Source organism: Triticum aestivum, chromosome 5A (genome assembly GCF_018294505.1).
Source record: "Triticum aestivum cultivar Chinese Spring chromosome 5A, IWGSC CS RefSeq v2.1, whole genome shotgun sequence".
Classification (NCBI taxonomy): domain Eukaryota; kingdom Viridiplantae; phylum Streptophyta; class Magnoliopsida; order Poales; family Poaceae; genus Triticum; species Triticum aestivum.
The window spans coordinates 644,765,532-644,779,643 of NC_057806.1; the positions used below are offsets into that span (position 1 = coordinate 644,765,532).

The window sequence follows — 14,112 nt, forward strand, 5'->3', positions numbered from 1 at the left end:
ATTAGTCCTGAAGGGAGCGTGCACAAAGACTTCTCGGCTATAATCGACATGGTGAAACCGGCTCCAACAAGCGGTGCGTGAGCGTCTTGTTCTGGCGGTAGTGGTCGTTTGATGGTCCAAAAACCTTTATATAATTTTTATTATGTTTGGGATGCTTTGTACTTTTGGTGAACTATTTAAAAAAGGCCCCGAAATTCAATTGACTATGATAGACCTTCATAATCTATTGCCCTTAGTATTCAAAGTGTGGTTGGTAGAATGGTAGAAACTTATGTCTACTCGTATATTTCTAGTAGCTAGTCCAAATAGATGTTGGTTTATCAAGGTTCCATAAAAACATGATGCAAACACTGCACTAGGATCAATTTATTTCTTCCATCAGCAATTCATCATTGGCTAGCACACCATAAAGACTTGGTAAAAAAGTACAAATACAGAGACACGCATATGCGCGAGATCTATTAAGCAGTGACAGCTATCTTCATGCCTTGCTGACAGTGACCTGGAAGGCTGCAGATGAAGAATGCTTTGCCTCCGTGGACGAGCTGGATGTGGTCATTGCCGGAGGTGTAGGTCCTCGACGGGCCCGAGACCCTGCATGAGTTGTAGTCGCCTTCTTCCACCTGCACCACGTTGTGCATACTAGGGTTGTACTTGAAAACTGCATGCATTAGTTAACACAAGAATACAGATCAGAACATAATATATGCATCAAGAACAACCAATCACTTGATCTTTAGAGTTCTCACCAAGCACGTCGCCGGACTGGATGTGCTTGCCACTCTCCCATCCGGAGACGCCGAAGCTCCATCCCTTGTTGTCACCAACGGTCCACTCCTTGCCATAGACGACGGCGGTTGCGCAACAAACGACCAGAAGCAGCAACCAAAGGGTGGGTACGATGGTTCCCCGTGCCATCGTTGGTGTTGCTCTTGACTTCTTGTCGCTACCGAAGATCACAAGAACAACAAAATGAAACAGTGGTCGGTTCCTCAAGTGATTGCTTGCGTTCACTCTCCTCGTATCATATATATAGCTGGTCAGCTAAAATCATTGTTTTAATGTGCTGAAATAATGAGAATCTTGGTTTAAATGAGACAAATCAACAATTGTGATTTGCAACATTAATTAGTATATGCTACCAAATCCTCCAACTTATACAATCCGATGTAGTATTAATGGAAATTAACGAGCATGCATTTATTTTCCTACTCTCAAGATTTAGTAAATATTTCTTTTTCGTGGATGCATTAGTTGTATATCATATATTTATATATACTTGTATTAGATGACATATTTGTAATAGGAAAATTCGAAAATAAAAAAATATTTTTAATAAGGACAAGTCCCTAATCTTGACTTTTCGACCATAGCTGCTAAAGCATGAACGGAGGCCATGATTTGGGATTGTCTAGTCACAAATCATCTAAAATTGATAGGGATATTTTCAATAAATGGAGTTCAAATAAATTTCACAAGTCAGAAAATTTAATGCATTGGGTCAATATAAGAATTTTAGACTAGGTTAATTTGGTATAATTCAAAAAGAAAAGTGGCCACGATTGGTCAACGAGGTAGTAAACCCGAGGAAATTCGGAAGGAACAAATTGAGAGGAAAATTTGTGAGACTTACCAAGAACTTGTCGCCACTTGAGTCGACGGAGATAATGACCTCAAGGACGCCCCCCCTGAAAACTCCACGACTACTCCAGACCGACAAAATTAGCCCTAAACTAGCCATCCTGGTACAAACTGGAATGACGTGCACGAAAGGGGGTGGAGTTGTGCCCTCTATACTTCGCTCACTAGACGAACGGAGTGGATGGAACAAAGGCAGGAGAGACAGAAGAGAGTCGAAGAATGAGAGGATTGTGAATTTTCCTTTTCCTATTTAGAAAGTAGCACTAGTCGCTATGGTCTGTCACATGGGCATGTATGTGTTTTTCGCAGTTCACCCTACTATTACCATTTCTTATAAAACATAATGTACATAATTCCATAAAAATGTTTATATTTGGATCCTTTTTGTATATAGAAACCATTGATGGTGTGGTATAAGGTAATTGTCATTTTTTAAATATATGTGTGCACACACACGTTTGTTCTGGTAAAATGTATAAGTACGATGTACAAATGTAGTAAGCAAAAAAAAAGAAAAGAATTGTTGTGGAGATTGCTTTGGAGACCTCTTGAACATCACTAGTGTCCCGTTGAGATGAATAGTAGAGTTCAACATAAAAAGAAACAAGTGTGATTTTAAAATCATGGTCACATGTAATTAGCGTAAACTGAAATAGTGGCGACAAAGCACTAAAGCAAAGCTTATCGAATGAATATCCAAGTGTGTTTCGTCTGTCCTTTGCTTTTGACACTTTGTTTTGTCTCAAACTGTATTTGAATTAGCATGAGCATTTTATAATATATACTGTCAGTAGAGTGCCTCTACTGAAGAACCGAACTTGACAATCGAGGCTATATAGAAGATAAAACATGTCCCGTCGGGCGCGCCTATATCTCGCCTTCAGTGAGTCTGGTTTCGGACTCGCTGAAGGGTGAGCAAGCTGGGCTGGCCCACAAGTGCGGGAGGCCATTACTTTTTTTCTTCCTTTTTTTACATTTTCTGTTTTCTTTCTTACTTTTCTTTTTTTGTACTTTTGTTTATACTGTAAAATATTATAGAAATATATATATTACAAAAAACACTCTACATTTTTTGGAAAATATTTAATAAGTATTTGAAAATATTGAAGCGTATTAAAAAAATGTTGAACAAGTATTTAAAAAAATGTTGATCAAGTATTTGAAAACTGTTCAACAATATTTGAAAACTGTTCAACAAGTATTTGAAAAAAAATGTTGAGCATGTATGAAAAACATTTTGAACAAACATTTGAAAAATATTGAATAAGTATTTTAAAAATGTTTATCAAGTATTTGAAAAAATACTAAACAAATATTTGAAAAACTGTTGATAATGTATATAGAAAATGTTGAAGAAGTATTTGAAAAATGTTGAACAACAATTTGAAAAAATGTTGATCATGTATATAAAAATGTAGAATGAAAAGCAAAAAGAAACAAAAGGAAAAACCAAAAAATGAAAACAGAAAAAGAAACAAAATAAACCAAAGAAATAGGAAATGAAAAAAACCTGAACAAACAAATGGAAAACCCCGGAGAAAAAAAACACTTGTACAGAAAATAATGAAGAAACAAAAGAAAAAAAATGAAAAAATGGAGAAGAGTAGAGAAAAGAAAAGAAAAGAAAGAAAATGAAAAAAAAAGGAGAAAATCAGCACGTCTTGCTTCAAGTAGGCCATGTCCTTTATGTTATCTCAAATTGTTGGGCAGGCAGACACACTGGCTAGTCGCGCTTCCTATGTTCGCGGCGATCCCTGGTGCTCCCCTTTTCCCTTCTATTTTTCTTTAGACTCTACGTGAAAATGGACTAGCCCAGTAACGACCACGACCAAGAAAACTTCAATGCGAGACTTAGTCCAAGGACACGCTTAATGCAATAGAATGTTGCAACCGATTCAAAACGCCAAGAAATCCAGAGGTCGACTGATTTTGGGGAGACAACAAGACGGTCAGAAATTGGCCTAATGCATTTCGGTTAGCGCAACAAATCATTGCCTTGGCTAGGCCCGTCCTGCTAGTACTCTGTTGAAGGTACAAACTATTCCATTTCTGTGTCTAATAAAACTATTCCATTTTCCACAAAGTTCCACGCTTCCAAATAAAAATAAATGACACTGCAGTACTCTACTGAAGGGGTACCCTATTATATTGCATCATATAATATTTGTCCTGTTGTCGATCCCGGCAGTACATAAGACATGCATGATTCACTCAGAGTTCTAGCGCACCTGCAAGTTCCACCCGGAAATGGTAAAACCGCATAGCACCTGAAAATGATTTCTTTGGTGGTGATGAGCACGCAAGTGCTCGAGTTCGTGTTTTTCTGGATAGGACTTGGTCCACGACATAGCACATGTTCTGTTGTATTTTTTTGGTTCATACTTAATCGATGTGGTGGTTTTTGGATGAACTAGATGCATGTTTTAATTTGAATTATTTGATTGGATGAACTATATGTATGTTTATGGTTGTTTTGTTGTGTACGTTGAATTTAAATCATGCAAATGATTGATGAAATACCATGCAATTGTTTGAAATGGATGTTAAAAAGGATAGAAGAATTTGTCAAAAAGATTTTAGGGAGTTAAATATAGGGTTTGGTTAGGTTTGGCCACAATTTAACTCCTTAAATATGAAGGAGTTAAGTTTAGAAAGGCATATAAGGAGATACTTCCTATGTTACTTTTTATAAGGTGTATTTGTTTTTTGATAAAATTCCACAATGTAAGATGCATTTCTTCTAATTCATCAGAAATTCTGTTTTCAGCCCTCTAGAAAAAAGGATAGTATCTCTCCCCTCATTGCATGTATCTCTCCTTGTAAAAAAGGAAAGTATCTCTCTCCCGATTGCCTGTATCTCTTATTTTTCTAGCCTAAATGATTTACTTACCACTAATCAATGATTTAGCCAAGGTTAATTTTTTTCTAACTTGTGTATAATTATGTGCCTTGGTCACCGTGCCTAAAATTATACACCTTACATAAAGGAATGAAGGGAGTAAATTATAAATGGTTGACTAGAGATGCTCTTGCTGTTTGTTAATAAGATGGCATATTGGGTAGTTTCAAAGGAACTCTGAGGGCAGGGGGTATGGTGGGTGAAGTGGAGCAGGTGAAGGAACCATTTCTCTGCTCCAGTAAAATGAAATAGATGCTACTCCAGCTCCAATCCACTAAGAAATCAATGTTGAGCTGTTTGAAACAACTCTACTGAAATCATGGAGTGGAGCTGTCCAAAACCTACCCTAAATCCGACAAGAACCAACTAGAAGCATATCCTATATGTGAAGGTCGCCCGTGTTACTGGATTGGTGGATCTAGTTTGTTAAATTGACTCAACGACTAGGGCTCCGTGGCACTAGTCCTTAAGGGTGCGTGCACGAAGACTTCTCGGTTGTACTCGAAAAGGTTAGGCCAGTCCGACAAGTGGCGGGTGAGCGGCATGTTCTGGCGGTAGTGGCCGTTTGATGGTCCAAGAACCTCTATGTGATGTTTATTATGTTTGAGATGCTTTGTACTTTTGGTGAACTATTTTAAAAAAAGACTCCGAATTCAATTGACTGTGATAGACCTTCATAATCTATTGCCCTTAATGTTCAAAGTATGGTTGGTAGAATGGTAGAAACTTATGTCTACTCGTATATTTCTAGTAGCTAGTCCAAATAGATGTTGGTTTATCAAGGTTCCATGAAAACATGATGCAAACACTGCACTAGGATCAATTTATTTCTTCTATCACCAATTCATCATGAGCTAGCACACCATAAAGACTTGGTAAAAAACTACAAATACAAAGACACACATATGCGCGAGATCTATTAAGCAGCGACAGCGATCTTCATGCCTTGCTGGCAGTGACCCGGAAGGCTGCAGATGAAGAACGCTTTGCCTCCGCGAGCGAGCTGGATGTGGTCATTGCCGGAGGTGTAGGTCCTCGACGGGCCCGAGACCCTGCATGAGTTGTAGTCGCCTTCTCCCACCTGCACCACGTTGTGCATACTAGGGTTGTACTTGAACACTGCGTGCATTAGTTAACACAAGAATACATATCAGAACATAGTATATGCATCAAGAACGACCAATCACTTGATCTTTAGAGTTCTCACCAAGCACGTCGCCGGACTGGATGTGCTTGCCACTCTCCCATCCAGAGACGCCGAAGCTCCATCCCTTGTTGTCACCAACGGTCCACTCCTTGCCATGGACGACGGTGGTTGCGCAGCAAACGGCCAGAAGCAACACCAAAAGGGTGGGTACGATGGTTCCCCGTGCCATCATTAGTGTTGCTCTTGGCTTCTTGTCGCTACCGAAGATCACAAGAACAACAAAATGAAACAATGGTCGGTTACTCAAGTGATTGCTTGCATTCGGTCTCCTCGTATCACATATATAGCCGGTCAGCAAAAATCATTGTTTTAATGTGCTGAAATAATGAGAATCTTGCTTTAAATGAGACAAATCAACAATTGTGATATGCAACGTTACTTAGTATATGCTACCAAATCCTCCAACTTATATAATCCAATCTAGTATTAATGGAAATTAACAAGCATGCATTATACTCTGAAGATTTAGAAAATATTTCTTTTTCGTGGATGCATTAGTTGTATATCATGTATTTACATATACTAGTATTAGATGATATATTTGTAATAGGAAAATTCTAAAATAAAAACTTTTTTAATTAGGACAAGTCCCTAATCTTGACTTTTCGACCATAGCTGCTAAAACATGACCGGAGACCATGATTTGGGATTGTCTAGTCACAAATCATCTGAAATTGATAGGAATATTGTCAATAAATGTAGTTCAAATGAATTTCACAAGTCAGAAAATTTAATGCATTGGGTCAATATAAGTATTTTAGACTAGGTTAATTTGGAATAATTCAAAAAGAAAAGTGGCCATGATTGGTTAATGATGTAGTAAACTCGACGAGATTTGGAAGGAACTAATTGAGAGGAACATTTGTGAGACTTACCAAGAACTTGTCGCCACTTGAGTCGACGAAGATTATGACCTCAAGGACCCCCCCCCCCCCCCCCCCCCCCGAAAACTCCGCGACAACTCCAGACCGACAAAATTTGCCCTAAACTAACCATCCTGGCACAAACAGGAATGACATGCACGAGAGGGGGTGGAGTTGTGCCCTCTCTACTTCGCTCACTAGACGATCTAGTGGAGAATAAGAGGAGGGTGTAACGGGGAGGCGAAGAGGGGAGGCAGGAGAGACAGAAGAGAATCGAAGAAAGAGAGGATTGTGAATTTTCTTTTTTCTATTTAGAAAGTAGCACTAGTCGTTATGGTCTGTCACATGGCCATGTATGTGCCTTTTGCAGTTCACCTTACTATTACCATTTTTTATACAACATAATGTACATAATTCTGTAAAAATGTTTGTATTTGGATCCTTTTTCTATAGTATAAACTAATTATCATTTTTTAAATGTATGTGTGTGCACACACGTTTGTTCTGGTAAAATTTACAAGTCTGATATACAAATGTAGTAAGCAAACAAAAAAAGAATTGTTTGTACACACACAAGGTCCTTGTTGTGGAGATTGCTTTGGAGACCTCTTGAACATCACTAGTATCCCGTTGAGATGAATAGTAGAGTTCAACATAAAAGGAAACAATTGTGTTTAAGGGATCATTGGCCATTGCATGTTATTACATTTTAAAATCATGGTCACATGTAATTAGCTTAAACTGAAATAGTGGCAACAAAGCACTAAACCAAAGTTTAACGAATGAATATCCAAATGTGTTTCGTCTGTCTTTTGCTTTTGACGCTTTGTTTTGCCTCAAAGTGTATTTTATTAGCATGAGCATTTTATAATATATACTGTCAATAGAGTGCCTCTGCTGAAGAACTGAACTTAACAATCGAGACTATATAGAAGATAGAACATCTCCTGTCGGGCGCGCCTATATCTCGCCTTCAGTGAGTCTGGCTGCGTACTCGCTGAAGGGCGAGCGAGCTGGGCCGGCCCACAAGCGTGGGAGGCCATTCTTTTTTTTCTTCCTTTTTTTACATTTTCTGTTTTCTTTTTTCTTTTTTTGTACTTCTGTTTATACTGTAAAATATTCTAAAAATATAAATTACGAAAAACAATCTTCATTTTTTTTGAAAATATTAAAAAAGTATTTAAAAATGTTGAACAGGTATTAAAAAATGTTGAATAAGTATTTGAAAAAAATGTTGATCAAGTATTTGAAAACTGTTAAACAAGTATTTGAAAAATGTTGAGCATGAATGGAAAACAAGTTGAATAAACATTTGAAATATATAGAATAAGTTTTTGATAAATGTTGATCAAGTATTTGAAAAAATATTAAACAAATATTTGAAAAAATGTTGATAATGTATATAAAAATGTTGAACAAGTATTTGGCAAATGTTGATCAACAATTTGACAAAATGTTGATCATGTATATAAAAATGTAGAATGAAAAACAAAAAGAGACAAAAGGAAATCCCAAAAAAATGAAAACAGAAAAAAAACAAAATAAACCAAAGAAAAAGGAAAATGAAAAGAAAACTAAAGAAACAAATGAAAAACCCTGGAGAAAAAAAAACAGTTGTATGTAAAATAATGAAGAAACAAAAGCAAAATAATGAAACAATGCAGAAGAGAAGAGAAAAGAAAAGAAAAGATAGAAAACAAAATGCAAAAAAGGAGAAAATCGGCACGACTTGCTTCAAGTAGGCCATGTCCTTTATGTTATTCCGAACTATTGGGCAGGCACACTGGATAATCGCGCTTCCTATGTTTGCGGCGATCCCTGGTGCTCCCCTTTACCCTTCTATTTTTCTTTAGACTCTGCACGAAAATGGACTAGCCCAGTAATGACCACATCCAAGAAAACTTCGATGCGAAACTCAGTCCGAGGACACGCTTAATGCAATAGAATGTTGCAACCAATTTCAAGACGCAAAGAAATTCAGAGGTCGACTGATTTTGGGGAGACAACAAGACGGTCAGAAATGGGCCTAATGCATTTCGGTTAGCGCAACAAATCATTACCTGGGCCAGGCCCATCCTGCTAGTACTATGTTGAAGGTACAAACTATTCCATTTCCGTGTCTAAAAAAACTATTCCATTTTGTACAGAGTTCCATGTTTCCAAATAAAAATAAATGACACTGCAGTACTCTACTGAAGGGGTACCCTATGCTATGACATCATGTAATATTTATCCTGTTGTCGATCCTGGCGGTACAAAAGTCATGCATGATTCACTCAGAGTTCTAGCGCACCCGCAAGTTCCACCCTAAAATTGAAAAACTGCATAGCACCTGAAAATGATTTCTTTGGTGGTGATGAGCATGCAAGTGCTTGAGTTCGTGTCTTTTTGGATAGGGCTTGGTCCACGACATAACACATGTTATGTTGTATTTTTTTGGATCAAACTTAATCGACGTGGTAGTTTTTGGATGAACTATATGCATGTTTTAATTTGAATTATTTGATTGGATGAACTATATGTATGTTTATGGTTGTTTTGTTGTGTACGTTGAATTTAAATCATGCAAATGATTGATGAAATACCATGCAATTGTTTGAAATGAATGTTAAAAAAGGTGGAAGAATAAGTCAAAAAGATTTTAGGGAGTTAAATATAGGGTTTGGTTAGGTTTGGCACAACTTAACTCCTTAAATATGAATGAGTTAAGTTTAGAAAGGCATATAAGGAGATACTCCCTACGTTAATTTTTATAAGGTGTATTTGTTTTTTTAATAAAATTCCACAATGTAAGGTGCATTTCTTCTAATTCATCAGAAATTCCGTTTTCAGCCCTCTAGAAAAAAGGATAGTATCTCTCCCCTGATTGCATGTATCTCTCCTTGTAAAAAAGAAAAGTATCTCTCTCCCGATTGCATGTATCTCTTATTTTTCTAGCCTAAATGATTTACTTACCACTAATCAATGATTTAGCCAAGGTTATTTTTTTCTAACTTGTGTATAATTATGTGCCTTGGCCACCGTGCCAAAAATTATACACCTTACATAAATGATTGAAGGGAGTAAATTATAAGTGGTTGACTAGAGATGCTCTTGGTGTTTGTTAATAAGATGGCATATTGGGTAGTTTCAAAGGAACTCCGAGGGCAGAGGGGTATGGTGGGTGAAGTGGAGCAGGTGAAGCAACCATTTCTCTGCTCCAGTAAAATGAAATAGATGCTACTCCAGCTCTAATCCACTAAGAAATTGAAGTTGAGATTTTGAAACAACTCTACTGAAATCATGGAGTGGAGCTGTCCAAAACCTACACTCAATCCAACAAGAACCAACTAGGAGCATATCCTATATGAAGATCGCCCGTGTTACTGGATTGGTTGATCTAGTTTGTTAAATTGACTCGACGACTAGGGCTTTGGGGCACTAGTCCTTAAGGGTGCGTGCACGAAGACTTCTCAGGTGTAATTGAAAAGGTTAGTCCGGCTCCGACAAGCGGCACGTGAGTGGCTCGTTCTGGCGGTAGTGGTCGTTTGATGGTCCAAGAACCCCTATGTAATGTTTATTATGTTTGAAATGCTTTGTACTTTTGGTGAACTATTTTTAAAGAAGACTCCGAATTCAATTGACTGTGATAGACCTTCATAATCGTTCACCCTTAATGTTCAAAGTATGGTTGGTAGCATGGTAGAAACTTATGTCTACTCGTATATTTCTAGTAGCTAGTCCAAATAGATGTTGGTTTATCAAGGTTCCATGAAAACATGATGCAAACACTGCACTAGGATCAATTTATTTCTTCCATCAACAATTAATCATTGGCTAGCACACCATAAAGACTTGGTAAAAAAGTACAAATACAGAGACACGCATATGCGTGAGATCTATTAAGCAGTGACAGCTATCTTCATGCCTTGCTGGCAGTGACCCGGAAGGCTGCAGATGAAGAACGCTTTGCCTCTGCGGGCGAGCTGGATGTGGTCATTGCCGGAGGTGTAGGTCCTCGACGGGCCCGAGACCCTGCATGAGTTGTAGTCGCTTTCTCCCACCTGCACCACGTTGTGCATAGGGTTGTACTTGAACACTGCGTGCATTAGTTAACACAAGAATACATATCAGAACATAATATATACATTAAGAACAACCAATCACCTGATCTTTAGAGTTCTCACCAAGCACGTCCCCGGACTGGATGTGCTTGCCACCCTCCCATCCGGAGACACCGAAGCTCCATCCCTTGTTGTCACCAACGGTCCACTCCTTGCCATGGACGACGGTGGTTGCGCAGCAAACGACCAGAAGCGGCACCAAAAGGGTGGGTATGATGGTTCCCCGTGCCATCGTTGGTGCTGCTCTTGACTTCTTGTCGCTACCGAAGATTACAAGAACAACAAAATGAAACAATGGTCGGTTCTTCAAGTGATTGCTTGCGTTTGGTCTCCTTCTCGTATCATATATATAGCCAGTCAGCTAAAATCGTTGTTTTAATGTGCTCAAATAATGAGAATCTTGCTTTAAATGAGACAAATAAATAATCGTGATATGCAATGTTACTTAGTATATGCTACCAAATCCTCCAACTTATATAATCCGATCTAGTATTAATGGAAATTAACGAGATGTATTTATTTTCCTGCTCTTAAGATTTAGAAAATATTTCTTTTTCGTGGATTCATTAGTGGTATATCAGATATTTATATATACTAGTATTAGATGATATATTTGTAATAGGAAAATTCTAAAATAAAAAATATTTTAAATAAGGAGAAGTCCCTAATCTAGAGTTTTCGACCATAGCTGCTAAAGCTGTTGGGGAACCTTGCATGGAAAACAAAAAAAATTTACGCATACGCAAGATCTATCCATGGAGATGCGTAGCTACGAGAGGGGGAGAGTATCTTCATACCCATGAAGATCGCTAAGAGAAAGCGTTTTTCAACGCGGTTGATGTAGTCGTACACATTCACGACCCATCCCGATCTGGTACCGAACGTATGACACCTCCGCATTCAGCACATGTTTAGCTCGATGACGTCCTTGCCTTCTCGATCTAGGGCGTGGTGACGGTTGGTGATGAAGAACAATCTCCGTAGGGCTTTGCCAAGCACTACAGAAACTAGATGGAGGATAAACTAGAGGGGACAGGGTTGCCGACACACGGCTTGGTGAAATGACTGATGAAATACCATGCAATTGTTTGAAATGAATGTTAAAAAGGATAGAAGAATTTGTCAAAAAAATTTAGGGAGTTAAATATAGGGTTTGGTTAGGTTTGGCCACAATTGAACTCCTTAAATATGAAGGAGTTAAGTTTAGAAAGGCATATAAGGAGATACTCCCTATGTTACTTTTTATAAGGTGTGTTTGTTTTTTGATAAAATTCCACAATGTAAGATGCATTTCTTCTAATTCATCCGAAATTCCGTCTTCAACCCTCTAGAAAAAGGATAGTATCTTTCCCCTGATTGCATGTGTCTCTCCATGTAAAAAAGGAAAGTATCTCTCTCTCGATTGCTTGTATCTCTTATTTTTCTAGCCTAAATGATTTACTTACCACTAATCAATGATTTAGCCAAGGTTAATTTTTTTCTAACTTGTGTATAATTATGTGCCTTGGTCACCGTGCCTAAAATTATACACCTTACATAGAGGAATGAAGGGAGTAATTATAAATGGTTGACTAGAGATGCTCTTGGTGTTTGTTAATAAGATGGCATATTGGGTAGTTTCAAAGGAACTCTGAGGGCAGGGGGTATGGTTCGTGAAGTGGAGCAGGTGAAGGAACCATTTCTCTGCTCCAGTAAAATAAAATAGATGCTACTCCAGCTCCAATCCACTAAGAAATCAATGTTGAGCTGTTTGAAACAACTCTACTGAAATCATGGAGTGGAGCTGTCCAAAACCTACCCTAAATCCGACAAGAACCAACTAGAAGCATATCCTATATGTGAAGGTCGCCCGTGTTACTGGATTGGTGGATCTAGTTTGTTAAATTGACTCAACGACTAGGGCTCCGTGGCACTAGTCCTTAAGGGTGCGTGCACGAAGACTTCTCGGTTGTACTCGAAAAGGTTAGGCCAGTCCGACAAGCGGCAGGTGAGCGGCATGTTCTGGCGGTAGTGACCGTTTGATGGTCCAAGAACCTCTATGTGATGTTTATTATGTTTGAGATGCTTTGAAATTTTGGTGAACTATTTTAAAAAAAGACTCCGAATTCAATTGACTGTGATAGACCTTCATAATCTATTGCCCTTAATGTTCAAAGTATGGTTGGTAGAATGGTAGAAACTTATGTCTACTCGTATATTTCTAGTAGCTAGTCCAAATAGATGTTGATTTATCAAGGTTCCACGAAAACATGATGCAAACACTGCACTAGGATCAATTTATTTCTTCTATGATCAATTCATCATGGGCTAGCACACCATAAAGACTTGGTAAAAAACTACAAATACAGAGACACACATATGCGCGAGATCTATTAAGCAGCGACAGCGATCTTCATGCCTTGCTGGCAGTGACCCGGAAGGCTGCAGATGAAGAACGCTTTGCCTCCGTGGGCGAGCTGGATGTGGTCATTGCCGGAGGTGTAGGTCCTCGACGGGCCCGAGACCCTGCATGAGTTGTAGTCGCCTTCTCCCACCTGCACCACGTTGTGCATACTAGGGTTGTACTTGAACACTGCATGCATTAGTTAACACAAGAATACATATCAGAACATAGTATATGCATCAAGAACGACCAATCACTTGATCTTTAGAGTTTTCGCCAAGCACGTCGCCGGACTGGATGTGCTTGCCACTCTCCCTTCCGGAGACGCCGAAGCTCCATCCCTTGTTGTCACCAACGGTCCACTCCTTGCCATGGACGACGGTGGTTGCGCAACAAACGGCCAGAAGCAACACCAAAAGGGTGGGTACGATGGTTCCCCGTGCCATCGTTAGTGTTGCTCTTGGCTTCTTGTCGCTACCGAAGATCACAAGAACAACAAAATGAAACAATGGTCGGTTACTCAAGTGATTGCTTGCATTCGGTCTCCTCGTATCACATATATAGCCGGTCAGCAAAAATCATTGTTTTAATGTGCTGAAATAATGAGAATCTTGCTTTAAATGAGACAAATCAACAATTGTGATATGCAACGTTACTTACTATATGCTACCAAATCCTCCAACTTATATAATCCGATCTAGTATTAATGGAAATTAACAAGCATGCATTAATTTTCCTACTCTGAAGATTTAGAAAATATTTCTTTTTCATGGATGCATTAGTTGTATATCATGTATTTACATATACTAGTATTAGATGATATATTTGTAAGAGGAAAATTCTGAAATAAAAACTTTTTTAATTAGGACAATTCCCTAATCTTGACTTTTCGACCATAGCTGCTAAAGCATGATCAGAGACCTTGATTTGGGATTGTCTAGTCACAAATCATCTGAAATTGATAGGAATATTTTCAATAATTGTAGTTCAAATGAATTTCACAAGTCAGAAAATTT

At 38.4% G+C, this 14,112-nt stretch overlaps 4 protein-coding genes across 4 annotated transcripts; all 4 read right to left on the minus strand.

Moving 5' to 3' along the window:
• Nucleotides 1–339: 339 nt before the first annotated feature.
• LOC123108152 (basic blue protein) lies at nt 340–1,007 on the minus strand. Its single transcript, XM_044529993.1, has 2 exons — nt 750–1,007; nt 340–661 (listed from the first exon to the last, which is right to left on the minus strand). Exons 1-2 carry the CDS (start codon nt 916–918, stop codon nt 462–464), a joined length of 369 nt encoding a protein of 122 aa, XP_044385928.1. The 5' UTR covers nt 919–1,007; the 3' UTR covers nt 340–461.
• A 4,330-nt stretch (nt 1,008–5,337) lies between these two features.
• On the minus strand, nt 5,338–5,994 carry LOC123108153 (basic blue protein). Its single transcript, XM_044529994.1, has 2 exons — nt 5,748–5,994; nt 5,338–5,659 (listed from the first exon to the last, which is right to left on the minus strand). The coding sequence occupies exons 1-2, from the start codon at nt 5,917–5,919 to the stop codon at nt 5,460–5,462; spliced, it is 372 nt and encodes a 123-aa protein (XP_044385929.1). The 5' UTR covers nt 5,920–5,994; the 3' UTR covers nt 5,338–5,459.
• A 4,362-nt stretch (nt 5,995–10,356) lies between these two features.
• LOC123108154 (basic blue protein-like) lies at nt 10,357–11,017 on the minus strand. Its single transcript, XM_044529995.1, has 2 exons — nt 10,777–11,017; nt 10,357–10,688 (listed from the first exon to the last, which is right to left on the minus strand). Exons 1-2 carry the CDS (start codon nt 10,943–10,945, stop codon nt 10,492–10,494), a joined length of 366 nt encoding a protein of 121 aa, XP_044385930.1. The 5' UTR covers nt 10,946–11,017; the 3' UTR covers nt 10,357–10,491.
• A 2,030-nt stretch (nt 11,018–13,047) lies between these two features.
• On the minus strand, nt 13,048–13,542 carry LOC123108155 (basic blue protein-like). Its single transcript, XM_044529996.1, has 2 exons — nt 13,374–13,542; nt 13,048–13,285 (listed from the first exon to the last, which is right to left on the minus strand). Exons 1-2 carry the CDS (start codon nt 13,540–13,542, stop codon nt 13,086–13,088), a joined length of 369 nt encoding a protein of 122 aa, XP_044385931.1. The 3' UTR covers nt 13,048–13,085.
• Between the last annotated feature and the right edge of the window lie 570 nt (nt 13,543–14,112).

Coding starts and splice junctions, on each gene's coding strand:
- LOC123108152 (XM_044529993.1), bottom strand. CDS start 918: ATGGCACGGGGAACCATCGTACCCACCCTTTGGTTGCTGCTTCTGGTC. Junction 662..749: donor CCAGTCCGGCGACGTGCTTG/GTGAGAACTCTA, acceptor TAATGCATGCAG/TTTTCAAGTACAACCCTAGT.
- LOC123108153 (XM_044529994.1), bottom strand. CDS start 5,919: ATGATGGCACGGGGAACCATCGTACCCACCCTTTTGGTGTTGCTTCTG. Junction 5,660..5,747: donor CCAGTCCGGCGACGTGCTTG/GTGAGAACTCTA, acceptor TAATGCACGCAG/TGTTCAAGTACAACCCTAGT.
- LOC123108154 (XM_044529995.1), bottom strand. CDS start 10,945: ATGGCACGGGGAACCATCATACCCACCCTTTTGGTGCCGCTTCTGGTC. Junction 10,689..10,776: donor CCAGTCCGGGGACGTGCTTG/GTGAGAACTCTA, acceptor TAATGCACGCAG/TGTTCAAGTACAACCCTATG.
- LOC123108155 (XM_044529996.1), bottom strand. CDS start 13,542: ATGGCACGGGGAACCATCGTACCCACCCTTTTGGTGTTGCTTCTGGCC. Junction 13,286..13,373: donor CCAGTCCGGCGACGTGCTTG/GCGAAAACTCTA, acceptor TAATGCATGCAG/TGTTCAAGTACAACCCTAGT.